This window comes from Gambusia affinis, linkage group LG03 (genome assembly GCF_019740435.1).
Source record: "Gambusia affinis linkage group LG03, SWU_Gaff_1.0, whole genome shotgun sequence".
In the NCBI taxonomy this organism is placed as follows: domain Eukaryota; kingdom Metazoa; phylum Chordata; class Actinopteri; order Cyprinodontiformes; family Poeciliidae; genus Gambusia; species Gambusia affinis.
This window is the reverse complement of record NC_057870.1, coordinates 388,909-414,680: the sequence shown is the minus strand read 5'-3', so window position 1 is coordinate 414,680 and position 25,772 is coordinate 388,909. Positions and strand designations below refer to the sequence as shown.

The following is a 25,772-nucleotide window of genomic DNA, read 5'->3' as shown; positions in this document are numbered from 1 at the left end:
GCCCAGAATGCCGCTACACCTCTGGTTGAATGTGCTCTCACACCATGAGGTAAAGGGAGGCCCTTGCTTTTCTAAGTCAGGGAAATAGTCTCCTCGACCCAATGAGAGAGTCTCTGTCTGGACAGAGCCTTGCCTCTAGCTGGATTGGCAAAATACACAAACAGCTGATCACACAGTCGCACATTCTGAGTGCGATTGGTGTAAAGCAGGGGTCTCAAACTCCAGTCCTCGAGGGCCACAGTCCTGCAGTTTTTAGATGTGCCACAGGTACAAAACACTGGAATGAAATGGCTTAATTACCTCCACCTTGTGTAGATCAGTTCTCCAGAGCCTTAATTATTCTATTCAGGTGGTGCAACAGAAGCACATCTAAAAGTTGCAGGACTGCGGCCCTCGAGGACTGGAGTTTGAGACCCCGATGTAAAGACTCGGTGCACGTACTGGGCACAGAAAATACAGCCTTTCTTGCTCTTCAGAAGCAAAAGGAGAGGGATTAAAACTAGAAAGCCCAATGGTCATTGTGCTGTAATCCAAAGGAATCACCTTAGGGAAATATGCAGCATTTGGTCTTAAGGTGACCTTTAAACCATCAGCTGAAAACTGAACAAAAGAGGAGTGCACTGAAAGTGCATGTAGGTCCCCAAGCCATTTTGTAGTCGCCAAAGCAAGAAGCAGACCTGTCTTGTATGATAGAAATTTCAAATCAACCATCTTTGTAGCACTCCATGTGAATGCTACAAAGAGCATCCCAGACCACAGTGAGATTCCAGGAAGGAACGTTAGATTTTATCCCTGGTCTCAGTCTACTGACCCCTTTTAAGAAACGCACAGCAGGGGATGAGTACCTGGTGTCCCTCCATCAAGGCCAACATGACAAGCAGAGATGGAAGCCAAGTAAACTTTAATTGTGGAGAAAGGCAGACCTTTATCCACTAGCTTCTGTAGAAATGTCAAAACATCCACAATGGAGCACTGGAAGGGAGAAATGTTTTTGCTGACGCCACTGTTCAAAAACACGCCATTTATAGGCATATAAACCCCTCGTGGAAGCTGCTCTGGAGCTCTGAATAGTTGCAACCACATCCAAAGGAAGGCCTCTAGCTAACAAGCTGGACCTCTCAGTAGGTAGGCATGCAGCATTCACAATTCTGGGTGTGGATGAAATACTTCCTCCCCTGCCAGGGAGAGGAGATCCAAGCGGGTGGGGAGTTTCCAAGGCTTTGCTACCAGCAAGCTGATTATTTCTGCATACCATGACTTTGCTGGCCAACGAGGGGCCACCAGAATCAAGGACAGGCCCCATCTGCATACTCTCTCCAGCACTGGCAGAATCATTTCCACTGGGAGAAATGCATACAGAAGCACATTGGGCCATGGGTGAGCCAGGGCATCCACTCCCAGTGGAGCGTTGTGATCCGTTATGGAAAAGATTAGGGAATAGTGAGTGTTGGCTTTGGTGGCAAAGAGATCCACTGAAGCTTTGCTGAACCGTTGCCAAATCTGTACAACCACGGACGGATGCAGATCTGCCCCCAAATTCAGGTGCCCTGGAATATGAGTTGCTTTGACAGACAGAAAAAGAACGCTGCATCACTGCAACAGTTTGTGAGATAATTTCAGCAAGGGAAGTGATTGAGTGCCCCCTTATCTGTTTATGTAGGACACCACAGTGGTGTTGTCTGTCCTTATCAGAACATGCTGGTTCATCAGAACCCTGCAAAAATGCCTCAGAGCTAGCAGGACAGCTCGCAACTCCAGGTAGTTTATGTGGAGCTCGGATTGGGATAATGTCCAGACCCCCTCACTGCTACGCCATCGCATATTGCCCCCAACCCCTTCAGAGAGGCACCTGTGAAGAACACTTTGCGAAAGGACACCATGCCGATTGGAGACCCATGGTATAGCAGACCGGGCTCTCTCCACAGGCGAAGGGCTGACATGCAAGAAGCAGTTATTGTCAGCCTCCTGTGCAGGTGTCGTGACGTGCACAGCCAGTGAGAGCGTGTCCAGCGCTGCATCGGACGCATTTTCAACAGTCCAAGTGGCACCACTGCGATCATGGAGGCCATCATTTCCATCAGCTGTAAGAAGGTCTGGAAGCGCAGTTTGCACCCCAACTGAAACTGAGCCAGGCATCGATGAAACGCGGTCACACAGTCCCAAAAAGGTACGCGTGCAGCCAGACAGCTGACCTGATGCACTGTTGGGGAGGTGCTGCCCTCTGCTGAAAGGGAGAGGAGCAGCTCCGCTTGACTGTTGTGCACGCTGTGTGCCACAGTGCACGCTGTGCGTCCTGTACCATTTCGGATTTTGATTTTTTGGCAAAGGAATTGCACTCTTTATTGAAACATATGGAACAGTTACACAAACATTCAGAACATTTTCTCTTGTTTCTTGAGAAACATTTTGCCCACTAAAACCTGGGGCTGAAAGTGCAAACTGTATGTGAGTTGGGGTGTTGTGCTTGGGAGACTGTTAGGAAAACGCAGCGCCACTCGGGGCTGGAACCCTGAACAGAACAAACAAGATGCCTTTTGATAATAAACGAATGAGTGGCGGAAATCATGCCTCCCTGCTTCTGATGCCTCTCTTTTGTCACGCCGTCTCACGTCGTTAAGATGACTGAGGTTTCTTCTTTCAAGACGTCAGATCTCGTTGAAAGCCCAGAGGAGGGCCTTTGCTCCAAGCTGACTGGCGGGGAGTATGCTTTTTCGACAGCTGTAAAATTGTATTGTTGAGAGCTGCGGGGGGTGCTGCTCTCTTAGGCAGTGCCGGTGTCGTCACCGGCTTGTGTGCCCTCATGTTGGATCTGGATCTAGCGTCACATCTGGGAATGTTGCAACAAAGAGCTTTAGTTTGCTTTTTCTTAAGTTCAAACTTCGCTTGGATTGCATCAAGGTACTGTCCAAAAAGCCCATCTGTTGACACCGGCTCATCCAGGTATATGGCCCTGTCCCTATCGGTAAGGTCAGAAAGTGATAGCCATAGGTGTCTCTGAGCAACCACTGTGGAAGCCATCCCCCTCCCCAGTGAGAGTGCCGCACAGCGGGATGTGCGAAGAATATAATCAGCCGTGATTCTGATCTCATTTAAGAGGGGGAGATGGCTATCAGGAAGCATCTGAGCTCCTAGCTCGGACAAGCACATAGCTTGATAAGTTTGAAGCATGGTGGCTGAGCTCAGGGAGCGAGCAGTGGTTGCTTGAGCGCGATAGGTCTTCTCCAGCTGGGAGGCAAAAAACCTGCATTGTTTTGAGGGCAAGGTGGCAGAGCCGCCCACACCATGGTTGTATGATGGCGCCAGGTAAGCTGCCAAGGACGCCTCCATCTGTGGTAAATTAACCAGGCCTGCTTTGTCGGCACCCTCCAGGTCCATGTACTGCCCATAGCCAGGCACTGTAACATGTGTGGACAACGGTTTATTCCAGGATGACGTTAGCTCCGAGACAAAATCTGGGAACGTGGGCAGGCGGTTTTTAACCGCAGCCGACTCCGTCGGAAGGTAGAATCCAGTGAACCAGGACACCTTCAGAGCAGGAGGAGGGACGGGCCACTCAACGTCTAACTTATCAGCTGCATGACGGCAAAGGGAAAGGAATGATGTGTCGTCCTGACCCACGGGAAATGCGGCGGCAGCAGATGGACACTGGTCCACGGAAAAGTCGTTGTCATCGTCTTCCGAAAGACTGTGACTTTCCAGGCTAGTGACTAGCACATCATCATCACCCTGAGCCTCGAAGTGATAGTCAGATGGTGCTGCATCCTGTACCATTTTGGCTAACCCATCCACATACTCCATATTGTCTGCCCAGCTGGAAGTAGAAGCTTTGGCCCCAAATGTTATAGGCTGTCTAGCCAAAGCGCAATAATCAACAACCAGAATTAAGTTAATTATTGATATTTATTGTTGCATAGATAAAAAGGATTCCCCGCTAACTTCATCCGTTCGTTGTCAACCCGACATGGGGATCACACCAAACGAGATATAAATATTCAGGGAAGTAACCAAAACAAACAATTAAACAAAACCAACAAAATAAATGAAAGGTTGTGTTACGGAAAATTATTATTTTGGAGTGCTTAATAGAGCTAATCTTATCCCAGATGTAAAGGTTATAATGAACAGTCTGATTTTGAACAAATTTCTTAATTTTAAACAGGTTTGTGTAAAGGATTTGAAATTAAAACTACTCTATCGGTAAGTATTTAGAAGTAGGTCAAATCTGTGATCTCTCTGTGAGGTTCCTCCTGCTGTGTTATCAGAGGTCAGGAGGCCATAAAATTAGTATTGCCTGTGAAACAGAACTCTGTTGGGTTCACAGAACATCAAAGGTCTTTTAACCACATCTGGCATGGGTTAAACTAAAATACAACATAGAATGTTGAGATCATTAACATTTTTCTAAGTATTAATAGCAAGTTTTAATCAAAGTGCATTATCTAAGTTTAGAATGGTGAATGCTGAATGTATTTGAAAATTGTACTGTCTATGATAATATCTGAATCAAATGGAAATTGTTTCAATGAAAATGTGTTGTTTAGTATTAGAAAACTGTTCAGGATTTATGTGATAAGGCAAAGATTCAAATCTTTGGAGAAAAGCTGAATGCAGTAGATCAGAATTAGGTTTGTGAAGATAATCTTTCCTTAAATTAAATTACTGAGCTTAACTTTGTGAAGGAGACACTCCGAAATTCACAGGTATCTGTGAAGTCTTATTTTATGGTTTTATTGAACCAAATGGCCCTAGAGACAAATGGCCCTAGAGACCAGGACGCAGCTGCCCCTGCTCCTTTGTCCTCTCGGAGACCAAATGGCCTTTGATCTTGGCGTGAAATTAAGGGAAGGTCTAAGTTCCTCTGAGTGTCCAGGGGAGCTCCTGGTTGGTCGAACCAGGGGTACGCCTTAACTGAATACATTAACAAGGAGAGAAACGCCTTCACTATAAAAGTTAGTGCACAATGTTAATAATTCAGATTGCTGTTATATTTCTGCCGTTTTGGCATCAGCCTTCTCCAAAGACATGTCTTTGCCTTTTCTTTCTCTGTCATTGTTTTTATTCTTTGTCTGTCTCAGGTAATGAGTCTGTATCTTGGCTGCTTTGCAGCTCTTGTTGTTACTTCACTGTGGTTTTCTATTGGATTAAACGCTGTAACTCTGTGACGTCATCACGCATCGTCGTTCCTGATTTCCACGCGCAGCTCGCTGGAAGAAATAGAGAGAGCCAAGCTTTTTTCCAAATTAAGCTAACATAGTATTTCTTCCTTCAACAGTTGTTAGCCCGCCCTCACAAATACTACAAGAAGAAAACAATCCTAACTGGGCGGACTAACAACAAAGCAAAACCAAACGCTAAAAGGACAGCAGGAGGCAGTGCAAAAACTGCGTTGCATAAATCAACACTCCCAATTCAAACCGTGGAGTAGCCGATCTGGTGTAACCCTGCAGCGTCGAACAACCACGCCCAGGTAATGATACCATCCGAACACCATCAACAATCCAATCCACAGTCAGCAAACAACACCCAACACACAGCTGGTCTGACACACAGGAAATTGAGTTCGTCCTCGTCAGACTCGGATGAAACCGGATTCCTAGACTTGGACAACAAGGGATCTTGTTGTGACACGGTAGCCTCTCCCTGTACTTTCTGCACAAACTTGACCCGCCGTTCAAGCGTGGAGTGCCGAAGCTGGCTACAAAAAGCACAAACGGTCGGCTCCGACAACACTCTTCTGGTGTGGACAATTCCAAGGCAGACGGAGCATGCCTCATGCTGGTCTTTTCTGTGAAGCGTGAGGCTGCACCCCTGAGGCCAGGGTGAATGGAAGACTTCTGCTTCACCATTTTTTGCTTTGTGCTCATCCCGAACCACAAAACCAAAAAAGATAGACAAATCGGACATACAACAGACACGCTAACCTGAAGGCAGCAGTAGCTAACACCAACAGGAGCAGTTAAGCTAGTTTTGGAAAAGAAAACAAGAGCAATGCTACCTAGTGTGACCTATGCGGATCTGGTGGCTTCTCTTAGTGTGGCAATGAATGACAGGAGCTCAAGCTGGCATCAGTTGTTTTCTTTAATTCACCATCTGTATTTCACACATGGGCATCGAGGTAAAGTCAGTCTCTAGCATAAAACACGCTCCTCGACAGTGATTCTCGTGGCTCTGAGGATTACCCATAATACAGTAATTAAAATAAAATCATTTAAAATTACAGTGATCGCATAGTGGATTTAGTTTACACTAAAGGAACAACCAGCGAGTGTCATTTTTTAAAGAAAGTAAAGCAATTAACTACAAAGCTCTGAAAAATTAAATAAAATGCTGACATTTTATTTACTGCATGCCATTTTTATATTTTAGTTCATATAAACTTGTATCGTGAAATATTGCAAAAACATAAATGAACCGTATCTTCATATAAAACTGTTGAAATAAAACTCAGCCTTATATTAACCATCTGCTACAAGAGGTTTAGTAAAACATACCTGTATTTCACACATGGACATCAAGGTAAAGTCATTCTCTAGCATAAAACACGCTCCTGCAAGGAGGAGCCACAATGTTAACGTGGGAAATTCCCGCCACACTTTCTCACGAACTAAACATTTCTAAAACGCAGCAAAACAATAAAATAGCAAAACAGTGTGACCTACATAAAACATATTTCAATAATATGCAAAAATGAAAACCATAAACATATTTCATACACAATATTTCTTTATCACATTGCAGAGACACGTTACCTCGACAGTGATCCTCGTGGCTCTTAGGATTACCCATAATACCCTGCTCTTTCTAGGGTGAATGTAATACTCCGTTAAACCAGCAGATGGTGCATTTTAGCAGGATTTAACCTGAACCATTTTAACTGTTACACTAGCAGCAGCTAGAAAGGACGGATTGGAAATTAGGTCTTATCAGCAAGGTGAAGAGCATAAGAACTGAATAATGACTGTGATGGGGGTGTATTTATATGCAGGCGGGGCCTGCCACCCGTCATCACACGTCATTTGCCTAACGGCGTGATTAAAGGTGTCTGCAGTTAGGCTATGCGGCGGCGTGATATCCCATACTCTATATGTTGTACCAAGTGAATCGACTGAAAGGGAACTAGCTTTAGCTTCCAGCTAGCACCAGCAGGATGAACTGTCCTAATCATAAAGCAAAGGGCTGACTGTGTCCTGCCCTGACCTGACACGTAGCTACATCCAGTCATCACCCAATAAAAGTTTTGACCAGGTTTGGCTCTCAGAGGGGAAATAACCTGACTGTCTGAACTTGGTAAGGAAATAAACCTGAAAATTCTAGAGAAAGATACAGGGGATAAAATTTGACAGAGGGAGGGAGGCAGATAAAGATAGCAATGAAGAAGTATAAATAAATACTCTACATAGAGGATGGATAGAGGACATTGTCAAATTTTTCTTCCTTAGGAAAGCTCTGTTGAAGAGACATACTCATGATGTTCAAGTATTTCTTTAATAACTACTAAGTATATTTTGTTTGTAGTAATGATCTTTACATTCATTAAAGGTGTACCGGTAGCAATTTTCTGGCCGATCACGAGCTTTAAAAATCTGACTTGCTGAAATTTTTTTGTGCGTGTGTGTACAAAATATAGCAAAAATGTTGTCAATCATGGAGTGACTGTTGTAAACCTTGCATGGAGAGAAGACCTGGTGCTGGGGACTGTCCATCAGCCTCTCTCATGGTGGACAGTGGCTGATTTTTGTGACCTTGTTGGTAGATAAGGTTTGTGGATAGGATTGGTTCCACACGTAAGGCACGGACAAACGCCGACCATCAAAAGGGAAAGAAATCAGGGATATATATATATAAATACAGTTGTGTAACGATGATTAAGTAGGGCCCGCACCTTGGCTCAAGCCCAGGGGCCCACACCCTCCTCAGTCTGGCCTTGTATAGAACGCATAACTTTAAAAATGCCAATATACCAATGCTTATTAATATCTTGTACAGGAAGCTCAGCTTTGACGTGTATGTGTGTGCGTGTGTTGGGGTGTGTGTGAAGGCTTCCCACTGGCTGGTGTGCTGAAGAACCAGGATGGTTTCCAGCAGTTCTTAGTCAGAAATCTTTCCCTCTCCAACGCCACGGCTAGCACGCTACTCAACAGCTCAGTGAACCTCCAAGAGGTGAGTCAATGACATTTCCGCCTGAATTTCAATGTAATGCAGCCTGCAATCAGTTTTCCAGCTTCTTCCATCCATCCATTTTCTTATCACCCTTTGTCCCTAATGGGGTCAGGAGGGTTGCTGGTTCCTCTCCAGCTACGTTCCGGGTGAGAGGCGGGGTCACCCTGGACAGGTTACCAGTCTATCGCAGGGCAACACGGAGACACACAGGATACACAACCATTCACACACACACTCACACCTAGGGAGAATTTAGAGAGACCAATTAACCTGACAGTCATGTTTTTGGACTGTGGGAGGAAGCCGGAGAACCCGGAGAGAACCCACCATGCACAGGGAGAACATGCAAACTCCATGCAGAAAGACCCCGGGCCGTGAATCGAACCCAGGACCTTCTTGCTGCAAAGCAACAGCTCTACCAACTGCGCCACTGTGCAGCCCTTTTCCAGCTTCTTTTCAGAGAAAGTTCAAAAAATCAGAGGATTAATCTGCACATCCTCTATAAAGTCAGAACCAATGCTGAGCCAAAACAAAACAAATACAGGAAAAATGACCCAATTTCAACTACTTAATTATAAAACCCTGGAGGAAATTCTAAGTCAACTCAGCTCCAGTTCCTGCTGTCTGGATGTCCTACCCTCACATTTCTTTAAGAAAGTTCTGCCTGTTGTTGCTACTGATCTGATCCAAATAGTAACTCATCGCTCTCATCAGGCGTTTTCCCACTGATAAAAAAAGAACAATATAAAGGGAATCAAATCTTTCTTCTATTCTGTGAAGAAATATCCTTATTGATTGCTGATATGCAGTTTTATTGTTCTGATTTGATGACAGTTACGCCAAACATCCATAATAAAAATGAATAACTGAAGAGTTGCCATCTTCAGTACAAATCATTCTTGCTCTCTATATGGCTGCTTTAGGTGTACAGTCTGATCTTCAATAGTGAAGGGCCAACCAGCTGGATTCATGGACCAAATCTCCTCAATAAGAAACCTGCAGACAAGCTTCTGCAGATTAAGGTGAGCATCAGATCATCAAGGTCTGGCTCATGGGAGAAGGACAGGCATAGCTGCTTTGCAGCGCTTCATTGAATGGACTTTAGAATTGTTTTTCCTCTGACCAAGTTATGATGAAGAGTTCTTCATTTTTAAATCTTCCATATTATATACCAGAGTGAAATAAACCTCAACACTTCATGCTTTTCATGAACACCTCTCCATCACCTGGTGCTGTAGGAGAAGTTGGTGGGTGATGTTCAGAGTATGGATGGAGGTGAAGATCCAGGCAGAGCAGCAAACAGGAAGGCTGTGGTCCAGATCATATCCTGGGCGCTGGGCCTGTCGGCCGCCTCTGGCAACCGGGTCGAGCAGCTTCAGGGGATCCAGGAGCTGGAGGTATGCTCATCTTTTCTCATGCATTTCCCTCAGTCACCTGGAGGTGAGACCAGGTATTTCTAAGATTTTCTCCATACCATTCTGACATTAACTCAGGCAAAACTTTTACCAACATGATTTCTTTACTGCTAAAAACTAAGTTATGTGGATAGATGTGTAACAGAACTGGGCTTCTCTGTCACTTTGTTCCTGCATTTAATAATTGTATAATAACAATAATAATAAATCAGATAAAGGGAAGATATTCCTCATAGAACTTATGTCTAGATATTGACTGGTAAATATATTAGTTGAACACAAAAAAAATTATTTGCACGCAATTAATGTCAGTTCCAAATAAGTAATCAATGGTTTCCACCTTTTCTTAAATAAATTAGCAGCAGGAATCACTTGCGTTGTCGTTGACTTTACAGCAATCACTCATGCAGAGCATGCATGACAGAGCAGATCCACACAGCAATAGAAGAGCTGGTGTGTGATTATTTTCTACATTACCTGCTAGCAGATCAAATGTTTTTCCAGGGAGTTCTCCTGACTGAATCCATGCTGAAGTTCCTGACCTGTGGGGAGCGTGGCGACATTCAGCTCAGGAAGATTCTGCTGGTTCCTGAGAAGCAGCAGCCGGCACTGCACGCATATCACAGCCTAATGTGCAGCCGAGAGGAGGGTCAAAGGTCAGAGCGCTTCCGACAGCTGAGCAAGGAGCTACGAGAGCAGATCAACACTCAAAATGTTGCTGACAAGGTACTTCCTGTCTGTTAGAACTGGACTGATTTTGTCATCTAGAATTAAATGAGTGCTTTTCTATTCTAACAAGCTGAACTGAAGGAAGATTGTTTAGTCAGTTTAAAGAATCTGACAATTACATGCATGTTTCTGTGAATTAAAATATACTAGCATCTAATGTCACATTATAAGACACCCCAGATAGCAAAATATGAATGAAAGAATGTTAGGCATAAACATTTAATCCACGCTGAAGCCTGACATTGAAACCTTCAAAATGATATTACATTAACATATTTCCAAAAGTGTGTTTACACAAGATTAAAAGTGGTAACATGGCATAAATATAACATTCTGTTTAAGAAAATAGATAGATCTATAAACATATTTGACTCCTTTTTGACTGTCAGAACAACATGGCCTATTGTCCATGGAAGAACAGCATCCAGACAGTTCATACTGTTGTGGTAACCCAAGTTTGGTTACTTCCTCCGGTTCTGGTGCGTAATGAAGCCACTCCTTGACAGTTTCCTCAACAGTCAGCTTTGGGTCAAACTGCTGAGCAGCAGCTAAAAAACATCAAATTAAGAGTGAGGAAGCCACCGGATAGAAAGATGATAAATATTTCAAAAAATTTGAAAATCATTGAAATACTAAATAGTATTTCTGAGAACAAACCATACAGTTGCCCATGTACACTCAGTTAAATTATTAAGGACACGCTAATGAATATTCATTAATCTTTATCGTAATGTTAGTTGACATACATTACATTTACCCATCAAGCTGCAGCGTAGTGTAGCATTTATGATGCTGCACTCATGTTAAAATGAGGGAATCAATATTTAAAATAAATTGCTGTTTATCAGAAGATCCAAAGATAAAACTCAGAGAGGATCAGGGTTGATTTAACACACTAGAGACAGAAAAATAGAGCCAAAGGTGATTTGTACTGTAGTTGGAAAAATTATTTATATTTACAGGATAAACTTCCATCAAGGAACTGGTTCAATCTTCCACTAACCACAAACATGTCCAAATAAACAATTGATTAAATTCATTAAAAAATGTCCATATGCTGATACCACTCCACAAATGAACAGACTGAATCAGTCTTTAGCAGGTTTAGATCAGTGTTCTTCCTCCCCTGCCTTACATGTTTTAGATGCCACACACCTGGATTGAATCTGTGGGTGTGTTAAGAAGCAATAAGGTTTTATGTAATGTTTGAATTCTGGAGTGTGTGTATATGATAATTTGTCTGTGAAATGTTTGCTACCTTGTGGCGGCCATCTTGGAACCCTGCTAAGGAGGAGGCCCGCCTCAAACCCGGCTCTTTCATCCACCTTATTCCTGGGAGGCTTACTGTGGAAACGATTATGGGTCTTACTTCCGGCGCCCACTGGAAGTAGCAGCATTTCATTATAATTTGTAGGATTTCATACCTTGGCCTTGAGTGGTGAGCAGGATAAAAAATGGGGGGCAAGGGGAAGAATGAAAAGGGGGGAACGTTGGGGGAGGAGTATGAGGTGGTGAGGCAATGGCAAAGTGGGGGAGGGGAAAATAAGGGATTTCCAATAAAGGCTGTGGGTGATAACAAGTGGGTTTTGGATTTGTACCCACTTCCGAATTGATTTATTTATTGTAAAAGTAGAGACAAAATAATTACTGAAAATGTCTTGTAACTTAGTCGAAACAAAAAATAATCTCAATTTAATGTTTGAAGGTACAAAAAAGTGGTCAAAAAATCATTTTCCAAAACCTCCCGTCTACACCAGACATTTACCAAACAATCCTCCTCCCAGCATCCTCTGTGTTCTTCATGACTTCAATTAATGGGAGGGTCTAACAATTAACCACATAATCTGAATAATTCCAAATATAAAAATTAATTACAAATTTTGGTTTTAAAATTAACGAAAATATATTCCAACTATCCAAAGAACAAAACTAAATTGGTAGAAATGATAAACTACATAAATGTAGCATAAATGGCCACAACAATAGATGTAGGGAAGATGTGAGACAAACAGCATACTTTGATTCAAAATTGATTATCAGTTTTTCTCAGCCCTGGTCCTTAAGTCAAACTGATGTGCATGTTTTCAATTCTGCAAAACCCTGTTATTCAGCCATCAGTTGAAATCCTGCATGTTGAATTAGGGAAAAACCTAAAACCTGCAGGTCAGTGTGTCTTGAGGACTAGTGTTGAAAAACACTGGATTAGATGTTGGCCTTTCAATCATTAGATTTCAACCACAAAACAGCATTGATTCAGTGACATCTCTTCAACATTGATCACTTGGCTGGAATTGGATGATTGATGGTTGATCCACCGTCAGCTGTTGACCTCAACCAAAAATCAACCATTCTGACTGTAATTCAACATTGAATTACTATCATGTGCTATCTGGGACTTAATAGATTTGTGTACAGAAGGCAGCAGGTGTCCATTTCTATAAAGCAAAGGGGAAACATCTTGCTATCTGGACAGAACACAGTTCTGTTTTCTGTTTGTGTGGAGAGACATGCTTTGGCGTTTTCTGACCTCACTAGATGCTTAGTCCACAAATCAATGTTTTTGTGTGACAGTTTCATTTAAGAAAGTGTCAGGCTTATGGAATGAATGAAGAGATCAGTCTGCAATCCCTGATTGTCCTGATTTTATTGAGTAACAGAAAACCTGACAAAACAATTTAACCTTAACAGAAGAATAATATAGATTTTTGCATCATGTGAAAAGTAACAGAACAAAGCATTTTTCCTCCAAGAATCAAACAACAACATTGTATTGATTGATTTTTACGTGACCAAAGTGTGACTTTGTAGCTTCATGTGGAGCAGGCCGGGCTTCTGGCCCCCCTGTCCCAGTCCCAGCTGGGTGCCCTGCTGAAGGACCTGGCTGATGTGGAGAGGCTCCTGAAGGACGTGGACCTACTGTCTGGACTGGCCCGCCTGCTGCCCAAAGGAGCATGTGCCGGGCAAAACCCTGTATCCCCGAGCAACGGAACGTGGCCTCTGAACAGCACCACATGGAGCATCAACACTACAGCTGTTCCCAGAGAAGACGGAGAGGAGGGGGTGGAGGGCGAAGGGAAGAAGGAGGGAGAGGAGAATCCACACTCTCAGTTCTCAGCTTTTGTTCAGCTGTGGGCAGGACTGCAGCCCATTCTGTGTGGGAACAACAGGTGAGTGAAATCTCAACATGAGTCAGTGAAAGTTCCGACTGAGAGCAGGACCAGATAACAGTATTTTATACTAATGCAGTTTGGTGGTTTTGGAATAAAGTCTAAATTAAGGAATTAAGACTGGGTCAAAAAAGGTAAAAAAACTAAATAAAGAAATCAATTACCAGAAAGTCATCAGCTAATTTAGCAATCTATTATTTGTTAACTGGAGCATAGACTCAAAAAAGGCCCTTTCCTTGAAGAACAGTTCATTCAGATCTGTTTGGAAGCCAAAAGATTTTGTATTTAAAATGAGCAATCACTTTGTTTAATATTTTCCACCCAAATCTCTTCAAAGTGGCTATTTTAGCTTCATCTGGTTCAAATTTAATTACAAGCAAAAAAGGAGGCTTCTGAGCCTCCTTTTCATCATCCCCTGGTCAAAACTCCACTGGGCTGATGAAAGTCTTGAGCTCTTCACACGTTGATGTTAGAAGTGTCTTTATCTGCAGCCTTTGCTCCAAATGATGAGGCATTCACTAAATGAATGCTGTTATTGCATTTTAGGCAATCAAATATTTTTCTTATTTAAAACAGATACTTAATTGTTTGTTTATTTGCATCTTATTATAATTAATGAATCAAACAGTTTCTTATATTTAACAAACACTTAAGCAATCTCTTCCCCAATCTGATTATAATCTCTGGTCTTGCTATATTCACAAAGAATATTTATCATGTGTTGAAAAAGATACATTTATTTTCAGAAATGAGAACAGTTCATTTGAATTTCCTGAGAAAAACACTTATCAAGCCTGGTGGTCAGGGCAGGGAGGCGGTCCGCCAGCAACCCACTGTGTTTTTGTGTGAAATATGTGAAGGTGGCAGGAAAGGTAAAAATATTACTGGGATGATAATTATGTTACCGGAAGACATTGCTGACAATTCCTAAACTCACAACTAAAATCTTAAAACAACAAATCAAAAAAATACAATTAAAATAAATATCAGTTATTTCAATCCAAATGAAGTCATCAGCTAGTGGATCTAACACCATGTAATGCTGATCAAATGTACAACCGGACCATGGCATAAATGAACTAAGTGCTCCTTATGACCCCCCCAGTACCTCGTCATCATAGACTTGAAACACAATCTCACTCTGATCAGGCTGGAGTTCTGGAAAAGCTCTGAGGAGAAAACAGAAGACAGGATTGTAGCCTGTTGCTACATGCATAGCTCTGTCAAAAGGACTCCTAATGGGCTGAAAGCCAGTGGAACATTTCCACTTGTATTTGACCTATTGCTACTATCATGTATCATGACTGTAGAGGAGAAACTAGCAAAAGTGTCTTGGAATAAACAGCATACTCATGTATAAGGTAGGAAACTGAACATTAGCCGTAGTAACAGCTGGTTTTAATGTAAAAGACAGAAACGTCACTTTTATTTCAGGATCATTGAGCCAGAGGCGCTGAAGCAGGGGAATATGAGCTCACTGGGATTCACCAACAAAGAACAAAGGAACCTGGGCCTGCTCGTTCACCTGATGACTACAAATCCCAAGATCCTCTACTCCCCCATTGGCTCCCAGGTGGACAAAGTGATTCAGAAGGTAAGTAGGCAGCTGTGAAAGCATGTTATATAGAATTGCTGACAGCATGTCACAGTCCATATCTGACATTCAGTTCCACAGATCAGAGAGCTCTGAACCAATCAGAGAGCTCTGAACCAATCAGAGAGCTCTGAACCAATCAGAGAGCTCTGAACCAATCAGAGAGCTCTGAACCAATCAGAGAGCTCTGAACCAATCAGAGAGCTCTGAACCAATCAGAGAGCTCTGAACCAATCAGAGAGCTCTGAACCAATCAGAGAGCTCTGAACCAATCAGAGAGCTCTGAACAGAGGATTTGAATAATTTTACCATCTGCATCTTGATATAATCAAGATTCAGTAAAAAAACTTTCTAGTCAGAGTTTAATTCTTTTCACTCTGGTTTAGTTGAGAATTGACTCCTTAGGCCAAGCAGACTGGAGAACTAAGCAACGTTTGTAGATGAGAGTTTTAAGAGAGGACATAGTGTAAAAGTCAATATAGTTGACTTTCTTCTCTTTTCAATTCTAGGCGAATGAGACGTTTGCATTTGTTGGGAATGTGACTCACTACACCCGGGTGTGGCTGAACATTTCTGGCCAGCTCAGGACCTTTCTGGAGGAGGGCCGCCTGCAGAGCCATCTGCTGTGGCTCCAGCAGGTACATAGTGCTGCTAAGATGTACAGAAATGTTTTCACCTCTTGAACATTCTCATTTTCTTACTGTGTTACAACCTTAGACTCTAAAGCATACTAGTGGGATTGTTTTGCTTTGGACACACCAACACAAAGTAACACACTGGTAAGTTTAAGAAAAAGATACATGACTTTCAGTATTTTGTTCAAATAAAATTCAGAAAATTGTGCCATCCATTTAGTTAGTTAGTACCATTTAGTGTAATTGTAAGTGAAATCCAGTAGCAGGGTAGCAGGAGTCTCCATGGTTTATGATGTTTGCAAATGAGCTGCAGTGAGAGCAGGGCACAGGTACAGGAATGAAGATTAGCTGCAGCTAGACATGAAAGTGTAAATAAGAAGGGCAGAAATGGAACAGTGACGTTACAGCAAGTAGAAGTTAAAAGGTAGAGACTTTCTGATTTTTGGGTGATTGGTCCAGAACAAAGGAGAATGTAGACAAGAGGCGAAGAAGCATGTGCAAGGTCTGATTGGGTGAAGAAAAGAATCAGGTGTGATAAAAGTGGAACAGTAAGAATGAAAGGAAAGATGTACAGCGATGTAGGGTTTTGAGACATTACCAATTTGGCGGCTGCAAAGCTCAAGGTGTTCAGGTTCTGTTTGGGAGCCACAAGGATGATGGGATCTGGAATGAGGACATCAGAGATAAAGTCAGAGAGGCCTGACTGACACAGTGTAGACATGTTCAGAGAGACAATGATGATATTGATTAAAGGATGCTGAGGTTGGAGTCACAGGGCAGGACGCCAGAAAGGAGGTGGATAGATGTGGTGATGGAGGAGATGAAGGGTGGAGGACACAGAGGACAGTAGCTCTGACTGAAAGAGGTCACCAGCTGTTTCAGCCTACTTCTCTATTCTGCACTTCTATGTGTTGGTCTGCTAATCAAAACTGAATTCCACTGATGTTTCTGATCGAAACATCAATCAATCAATCAATCAATCAATCAATCAATCAATCAATCAATCAATCAATCAATCAAATTTTATTTGTATAGCACATTTCAGCATCAAGGTATTTCAAAGTGCTTTACATCAAATCAAACACAAAAACACAATGCAACATAGAATAAACAATAAAAACACAACATCAAGTCAGATTCCGTCAATAAATTTGCAATTTATTCCGTTTCAAATACAACTCTAAACAAGTGGGTTTTTAGTTGAGATTTAAAGGATGTCAGTGTTTCCACTGTTTTACAGTTTTCTGGAAGTTTGTTCCAGATTTGTGGTGCATAGATGCTGAATGCTGTTTCTCCTCGTTTGGTTCTGGTTCTGGGGATGCAGAGCAGAACCAGAACCAGAAGACCTGAGAGTTCTGGAAGGTTGATACAACAGCAGCAAATCTTTAATGTATTGTGGTGCTAAACCATTCAGTGATTTATAAACTAACAGTATTTTAAAGTCTATTCTTTGAGCTACAGGGAGCCAGTGGAGGGACTTTAAAACTGCTGTTATGTGCTCATGACAAAATATGAAAAGTGTAGAGGTTGTGAATACTTGTGTATTGCGCTGTATTTGCCTCCAGCTGTGATTGGGTCATTTCATCCCTCCTGTCTTTGTCCAGCTGTCCTCAGAGTTGCAGCAGCAGCCGGAGCTGCTGAACGGCACCGACAGCGAGCTGATGCAGGCGCTGATGATGGGAAATTACACGCTGCCCAACACCTCCACCCTGCTGGAGCAGCTAGACACAATCGACAACGCTGCCTGCGGCTGGACACGCTTCATGTCTAAGGTCAGCATGCCAGGGATCAATTCTATCTAAGGAAACCCAGCAGATTGCATCATGTCATTTTTTTCAATGGAGAGGAAAATGTCTTCTGACAGAAAGACACTTTCAGCAGAACCTGGGACCAGAACCTGGCTTAGCATGAGCCAGGTTCTGTTCAAGATTGAAATAACAGCAAAAAATGCAAAGTTGAAGAGGAGAATGAGAAAGTTGCAGAGCAAGAAGTGGTCAGTTATGTATATGGAGGCATAACTGCAGAGATATCTCAGGATAACTTCGTTAAGTGGCTCTAAGCTTTATCAAAAAAGCGTCTTTTAAGCCCAGCCTTAAAAGTATTCAGGCATCACAGACTATGAACAAATGGATGTTAGGTCACATTTGAAACGCATACATCGGATATCTAATTAAAAATAAAAATATCCGATATGTGTTGTTCAGACTGTGATGAACAGATTGCATGTTGGACCAGGCCACTTGGAAATCAGATACGTATCCGATGTCTTCACATGTGACCTCATTGACATTTGACAATGTCTCTATTCTGCGTCCTTAAACACGCAAGTGGGAAGAAAAATGATGACTCTGGGGGACTGAAATGAGGATTTAAATTTTAAAGTGCTGATTCTGGTCAAACAACTTCAAAATCATAAGTAGTGACGGACCGGTCGACACAGACATCTCAAACATGACAAAAACTTGTGTCGGTGCACGTATCACTTTAAGAAAAACCACGTGGGGCGTGCTCCGGTGGCGTAGAGGTTAGCGCGCCCCACGTTTGGAGGCCTTCAGTCCTCGACGCGGCCGTCGCGGGTTCGATTCCCGGACCTGACGACATTTGCCGCATGTCTTCCCCCCTCTCCTTCCCCCTTTCCTGTCAGCCTGCTGTTGAATAAGGGACACTAGAGCCCACAAAAAGACCCCCTGGTGGGAAAAAAAAAAAAAAAAGAAAAACCACGTGACCTATACAGCTCCTGTGTCGATTGGTTGTGAACACCACAAATTGTATTTATGAGGAAGAATCTGTTTCAACACGTTTGTGGCTTGCACTATTTTTCAGCTTTTTAAGGAAAACGGGTGTTTTGGGGAAATTGTAGTAGTAAAAGCATCTGATCCAAACGCCAACCACCATCCAAAAGAGAAGAAGATTTAAAAAAAAAAATCCATCCATCCATCCATCCATCCATCTTCTTCTGCTTATCCGGGGTCGGGTCGCGGGGGTAGCAGCTTCAGAAGGGAGGTCCAGACTTCCCTCTCCCCAGCCTCTTCTTCCAGCTCCTCTGGAGGAATCCCAAGGCATTCCTAGGCCAGCCTACAGATATAGTCCCTCCAGCGTGTCCTGGGTCTTCCCCGGGGTCTCCTTCCAGTGGGACGTGCCCGGAACATCTCACCAGGAAGCGTCCAGGAGGCATCCTAACCAGATGCCCGAGCCACCTCAACTGGCTCCTCTCGATGTGAAGGAGCAGCGGCTCTACTCTGAGTCCCTCCTGGATGACTAAAATATTCTTAAATTAGTAAAGTAACTTTCAACTTTTATTCCTCTCAGACTTTTAGTTTTGTAAAAAAATTCCAAAAGTTTTTACAGGGTATCTGGGTTCTTTGCTGCTTGTTTGAGAAACAGACAATGGTGTCACTGGTGTCAGAGAACCAGCTCTCAGTGTTGCTGCTGTCCGACACCTCCTTCCTTTTTGCAGCCAGCTTGCTCGACTTCTTGCTGGCCTGTGTTATGTGGCCACCACATTTCTCCTTTTGCTTTGCCTCTTTATCGGGGCTGAAGCCTCCAGCTCCATCACCTCCTTGGTTTCATCTGTCTCTCCCTCCATCCCAGCTCCAAAAACCGACTGCACTTTTCTTTGCTGAATCTTCATTCTGTCTGTCCACCTGCATCTCTCATTTCTCTCCCTGATTTCCACACACTACATACACCCCCTCCTGCTCTCCCTGCACACAGTTTTTTCCCCCCACTTCACTTTCAACCTCACCACCATTCACCCCATCATCACAATACCGTGCTCTCACCCTTCCCCACACATGCATTCATTTTTGATGTTCTCTCACTGTCCACAACTGACACCTCAACAATACCTTCTGTGGGCTCCTCCACAGTGGCAGCGGACTCCTCTGCCGCCCCACCAGGCGGGTCCACCACCCGCCCGGCAGTAGAGGGTTGCTGCTTTGCCGAACCAGCCCAGCCCTGTGAGGACACATTTTTACAATGTGACCCTCCTGACCACAACCAAAGCACTATATGTTTGAGAATGTTGCAAATAAGATGTAATCAAACCCCTTTATACTCACATGAAATTGCAAATTAAGCTCCTTAAAATGAAGTCACATTGAATTAATAACATAAACAGTTGTCTCCTGTCACAGACAACATGTTTCAATAATGGTGATTTACACGCAGATGGGACTATTTTAATGGGTGAGACTTTACCATGTGGAGACAGCTCTTTGATCAAAAACTGATCACTGATGAATGTAGGTACGTTCCACAATGTTACTTTTGTTGGACATCAGCTGCAACACTTGTAAAAACAAGCCGTTCACTGAAACGCCAAACTCCACTAACTGTTAAGCCTGCTCGACTTTTTCAACAAACATAAACACAGCTCTGGTCATGCAAGCTGCGGACTTTATGGACTCATATTCAATCATCTTCCCAACAGCCAAACAAACTTCTTCCACGCTGCACGGATTGCCAGCACTGTGCAGCAATTCCTCAGAGTCAGGATGGAGAAATGGAGAACGTAAAGGTGGCAGGTGCTGGGGGCACCTGCCACCTTTACGTTGGCCAGCCAGACACACCTGATGGCCACACCCCAACCAAAAAAATCTCTTAAAACTTGGCAAAACAAACAAAAATCACAACTAAACAAGTAACATAAACACTCAGTGAAAAAACAGTAGAAGAAAACCAAAGATGGAAAATATAAAACTACTCTCTCTCATTCCTCCAATAACGACAAACAACAACGTTTCCAGAAAGCAGGCGATTGAACTGAACTTGGACTTCAGCTCAACAATCTTCTCCTGGTTTAGGTTTGTCATGATTGTTAATTGTGTTTATTCATCCATTTTCTGTTCACCCTTGTCCCTAATGGGGTCAGGAGGGTTGCTGGTTCCTCTCCAGCTACGTTCCGGGCGAGAGGCGGGGTCACCCTGGACAGGTCGCCAGTCTGTTGCACGGCAACAGACTGGCGACAGGACACACAACCATTCACACACACACTCTGTGTACAGGACACACAACCATTCACACACACACTCACACCTAGGGAGAATTTAGAGAGACCAATTAACCTGACAGTCATGTTTTTGGACTGTGGGAGGAAGCCGGAGAACCCAGAGAGAACCCACCATGCACAGGGAGAACATGCAAACTCCATGCAGAAAGACCCCGGGCCGGGAATCAAACCCAGGACCTTCTTGCTTTCACTACCTACTGTGATTACATGATTGATTACATGGAGTAATCACTCTTTGTAATTACATTGAATTAGAAAAAAATATTTTTTTTCTCTAATGACAACCTGTGGCAGCAGGTGAACATGGAAGTTGGAGAGAACAAGGCCAATTCAAATGTCACCACCGATGCCTTTATCAAGGTATAAATTTGCTTCTCTGGAACGAACACACCAAGATCACAGTCAGGACGCACTACAATACTGGAAAATGCAAAGACTACATAACCCTACCTTGTACAACCTTACAATTAAATTTCTATGTATGGGGATGTGCTGTGGTGGCGTAGGGGTTAGCGCAACCCACATATGGAGGCCTTGAGTCCTTGACCCGTCTGTCGCGGGCTCGATTCCCGGACCCGGCGACATGTCTTTCCCTCTTTACTTCCCCCTTTCCTGTCAGCCTACTGTCATCTAAGGGACAATAGAGCCCACAAAAGACCCCCTGGAGGGGAAAAAAATAAAATAAAAATTTCTATGTATGCCGTCAAAATCAGTGCCCTGTCAAAGAGTGTTATCAAAAGCAGAAGATTTGGTTTGTTAACGGGGCAATCGCTTCGGCCCAAAGCTGTAACAGTAGTTGATGTTTCTAAATAAAAACATGAATGAACCTTGTTCACTGTTTCCAGTCTTTATTGAATTTGCCTGCAATGACTTTTTAAATCCAACAGATGTCCCTGCAAGGTACATCTGCAGCAACACAGTTTCAATAGTGTCGACACAGTTTGGGAAATGTGCCATACATCCAATGAAGCCTTGTCTGCCCATCATTAATCATAAGCTGTGCTCCACCATTTGCATCCACGCTGACTTTTGCAAACACTGAGTACTACTGTTTTATGGCGATTGGCAAAACATTGAGCACGCTCTCTGTGTGACGTTATTGCGCCCTCTACTGTGCATGCGGGACACTTTGAGGTCGTGTACGGTTCACACTGGAGGCCAACTTAATGCCATCCAGATCAAGTGATTTCTTTTTCAGAGGTTCTGGACCAAAAGCAACGATTTCTGTTTTGTCAGAATTTGACAGCAGAACGTTTAGTCTTACCCAGGTTTAAAATTGACTGGACACAATAAGATCAGTCTCAATAACCAATATGACTTATATTAACTGAGGCATAGTTTGTAACAGTTTAAATCCATTTTGTTTCCAGGTCAGTGTGGATGTGTTCAAAGGCTTCCCTGATGAGGACAGCATAGTCAACTACACCCTGAACCAGGCCTACCAGGACAATGTTTCTGTGTTTGCCAGTGAGTCACTCCTTTCTACCTACAATGCCTTATTAAAATATTTACACCTTTTGACCTTATGACACCTCATGACCACAAATCCCTTTTTCTCCATCAAAAATCTGAAAAATATTAGAATGCATGACATCCAAAAAGTTTAGTCTACATTGTTTCTATGAACCCAAATAAATGGAGAGCATAGTTATTTTTATAAAGTTATGTTTTGTCCATGTATTTTTGTGAACATTTGGGGCCACTCAGTCGCCATCACAGTGATGATGGACTTTTGGTGTTCTACATGTTTTTCTGTTACCAGGCGTGATTTTTCAGACTAACAAGGATGGTTCTTTGCCACCTCATGTTCTGTACAAAATAAGACAGAACTCCAGCTTCACAGAGAAGACTAATGAAATCAGAAGAGCCTACTGGCGACCTGGGCCAAACACCGGTGGGAAATTCTACTTCCTCTATGGTTTTGTGTGGATTCAGGGTAAGTCTTCTGGTGCTCCTGACTGGTATTCATTTTTCAGTCTTCTTAAGCGTGCAGATGTGAGTGATAAAGTGTCAGTGCTTCTACTGTCATCACGGACAAAACTGGGTTCATATTGAAGTTCAGACAAGTCCTGGATGAGCTCAGATTAAGAAAAGCATTTTTTTACAAGTCATAAATTGCTCAAATGCTCTTCATTGATGGACTTTGTGTACAGAGGCAATGTGCTGCTGTCTGAGGCTGGGCCATAAATCAAGACCTAGATCTGCACATCTGTCAGGTCACGTGTATTGTTTTCTTTGGTTTACAAAGACCAGCATTTATAGGCAGAAAATGCTTACCAGTGTGCAAAGTGAGCTGGAAGCAGCTGTGGAGAGACGCCTGAGCCAGCGGCAGCAGAAGCACTTTTCCTTAGCAGGTCGACTTTTCTGCAGGAAGTGGAGGGAGAGAAAAGAACAATGCACCGTCTTCATCCAGACACTGCAGGCCCTTTTCTTGTTTGTACATTTATTTGGATTGGAGGGAAATTTAAAAAATATTTTGTCTTTGCCTGGAAATGTTATTTATTATGAGAAAAATACAAAGGTTTACACTAGTTTCATTATTTCAAAGCTAACTGTATACATCAGTTTATATTTTGTTGTAAATATTGAAGCATGGCCAAAATAAGTTTTTTACAAGGCAATATTTGCTGCTTCCTGTATTCAAATATGAACATAAAAATTGAAATCACACACTGACAAATAAAAACCCAGATTTATCCACATGTTGTTTTTCTCCTAAGGTTAGTGTCTCTCTTTGATGTTTTCCTTTAGATATGATAGAGAGAGCCATAATCAACACATTTGTGGGTCATGATGTGGTGGAACCCGGTAACTATGTCCAGATGTTCCCCTACCCGTGTTACACCAGAGATGAGTACGTAGTGTGGTTTTTATGTCAACCCAGCACTAATCTACTTTCTATACTCTATTTGTTGTGGTTCTTATAAGGCTAATTAGCCCAGACAGAAACAAATAATCTTTAGATTTACATGTAAATATATATTTTATCTAAATAAAAATATGGGAGTGTTTTTATGGAGGAATTGTAAGGCTATATAAGTCAAGAGCACACAGTTTCAGCCTGAAAGCAGGATGTCATGTGTTTGTACTCAAAACTTTTTTCAGATATTCTCTGTGCTTTCTCAAATCTTTCTCCTGACTCTCAAAACTTCTCTCTGCTCGGATCAAATCCTCGCTCACAAACCTCACTACTCACTTTCAAATTTGATCTGCTTTCTCTCCAAACAAAATGTACTGTGGCCTGCTAACCTGTCAGTCAATAGAATGAAAATGTTATACTGGGTGAGTTTCTTTCCTTTCCAAGGATCAGCATCTTTTTCAATTCAGAGCCACTTTTACCAGCACCTCTACAAAATGAAGTTTGTCTACAGCTGCACAAAAAAACCCCAAAACACTTTGATCATAATACCACCTTTTCTTTTTGGTGTTGTGATCAAAAACATGTCCAATTTGTTTTTAAGAGCCACAGTACAGGTACCAAAGAACCGCATGTGGCTCAGGACCCGCAGGTTGCAGACCCCTGTTCTAGGAGGTCTGCCTCTGTGGCTACTATCCAAGGTAATACAACACATATGGTAACACTTGCTTTTCTGTGCCGCCCACTGCTGTAAGGAGGAACAATGTCAACTTTCTGCTCTGTGGTACAGAAAGATAAACAGAAAGTGAAACTAACCCCAAAAACAACAGATTTTTCCTGATAAACTGTCTAACTAGGTTATGTAGGGTTCTATCTTTATGTTTCTGTGTGAATTTTGACACATTTGTGCAATTTGTTTAGTTCGGAAGTGTCTCACTTCTTTTCAGTGGTACAGCTTGGTAGAGCTTCATCACATCCCTGGTTCAGGTATAAAAGCACAGTGCTCTCTCTCCCTCCCCACCTCTGTTCCCCCATCCGCCCAATGGCAAGCCAGAATTTGCAAGGAGTGTCATGGCAACTGGTAATCATTGATCGATAGCGTTATTCAGCTTTTCAAAAGTGTGATTTAAATTCAATTCAATTAAAAAACACTTTATTAATCCCAAAGGGAAATTGGAATTAATAAATCCCAATTTCTTAATTCTTCAAGATGCAGATTGTGATGGCTGTCTGAGAAAAGATCTCCTGCAGCAGTCTGTATTAGAGTGACTCTGAAGAAGCCTCTGACTGAAGATACTCTGCCTTCCCAAGACAGTGTCACAAAGAGGATGGTCAAGGTTGTCCATAATTTTCTTGATCCTATGAAGAATCCTTGTCACGAGGTTCCACAGTCGCCCCAGAACAGAACCAGCCTTCTTTTTCAGGCTGTTGAGCCTTTTTAGGTCCCTGGTTCTGATGCTGCTGACTCAGACTTGTGCTGGAAGTCTGAAGTGCAGAGAGTGAATAGGAATGGAGAAAATACAATCCCCTGTGGTGCTCCTGTGTTGCTGACCACCTGGTTAGACACTCAGTCCTTGAGTCTCACAAACTGTGGTCTGTGTGTGAGGTATTCAGGTAATTGTTGAGGCCTCCACCTTTGTCTCCTGGAGTTCCTCACAGAGCAGATCAGGCTGAATTGTGTTAAATGCACTGGAGAAATCAGAGAACATGATCCTCACAGCGCTGCCTGCTTTGTCCAGATGACAGTGGGTTTGTTGAAGCAGGTATATGATGGCATCATCAACTCCAACTATACGGCAATAAGCAAACTGCAGAGGGTCTTGATATGAGCTTGTCGTCTTACTCAGATGGGCCTACAGGAATCTCTCCAGGACCTTCATGTTGTGGGTTGTCAGGGCAACAGGCCTACAGTCGTTGATAAATGATGGGTGAGTTTTCTTTGGTACCGGAACCAGGCAGGATGTCTTCCCCAACAGGTTGAAGAGATGCTGCAGAATACTATACAGGGTGGGATGTCTGTCTGGGGTCAGGAGAGGAGAATGATGAGTTTGTTCTTGAGCTGAACCTGTTGAACAGAGCTCATTTGCTCTGTCCCTATTTCCATCTGTCTGATCCTCCATCTGTCTGATCCTCCTGTAATCTTCTTCATCCCTGACCACACATCTCTGATATTGTTCTTCTGCAGTTTATTCTCCAGTGTCTTC

The 25,772-nt window shown here is 42.9% G+C and overlaps 1 protein-coding gene across 3 annotated transcripts in view; it reads left to right on the top strand.

Annotated features, from left to right (window-relative positions):
* Window positions 1-25,772, top strand: part of abca2 (ATP-binding cassette, sub-family A (ABC1), member 2) — a 122,593-nt gene that overhangs the window by 31,695 nt on the left and 65,126 nt on the right. For 2 of the 3 annotated variants that reach the window (XM_044107843.1, XM_044107833.1), the window contains 11 exons: window positions 8,039-8,160; window positions 9,084-9,182; window positions 9,399-9,557; window positions 10,080-10,301; window positions 13,113-13,471; window positions 14,906-15,065; window positions 15,575-15,703; window positions 17,305-17,472; window positions 22,082-22,178; window positions 22,474-22,647; window positions 23,463-23,565. In XM_044107843.1, the coding sequence (XP_043963778.1) occupies window positions 8,039-8,160; window positions 9,084-9,182; window positions 9,399-9,557; window positions 10,080-10,301; window positions 13,113-13,471; window positions 14,906-15,065; window positions 15,575-15,703; window positions 17,305-17,472; window positions 22,082-22,178; window positions 22,474-22,647; window positions 23,463-23,565 (1,792 nt within the window). The remainder of the gene's footprint in view (window positions 1-8,038; window positions 8,161-9,083; window positions 9,183-9,398; window positions 9,558-10,079; window positions 10,302-13,112; window positions 13,472-14,905; window positions 15,066-15,574; window positions 15,704-17,304; window positions 17,473-22,081; window positions 22,179-22,473; window positions 22,648-23,462; window positions 23,566-25,772) is intronic. The other variant, XM_044107852.1, reaches the window with a different exon arrangement.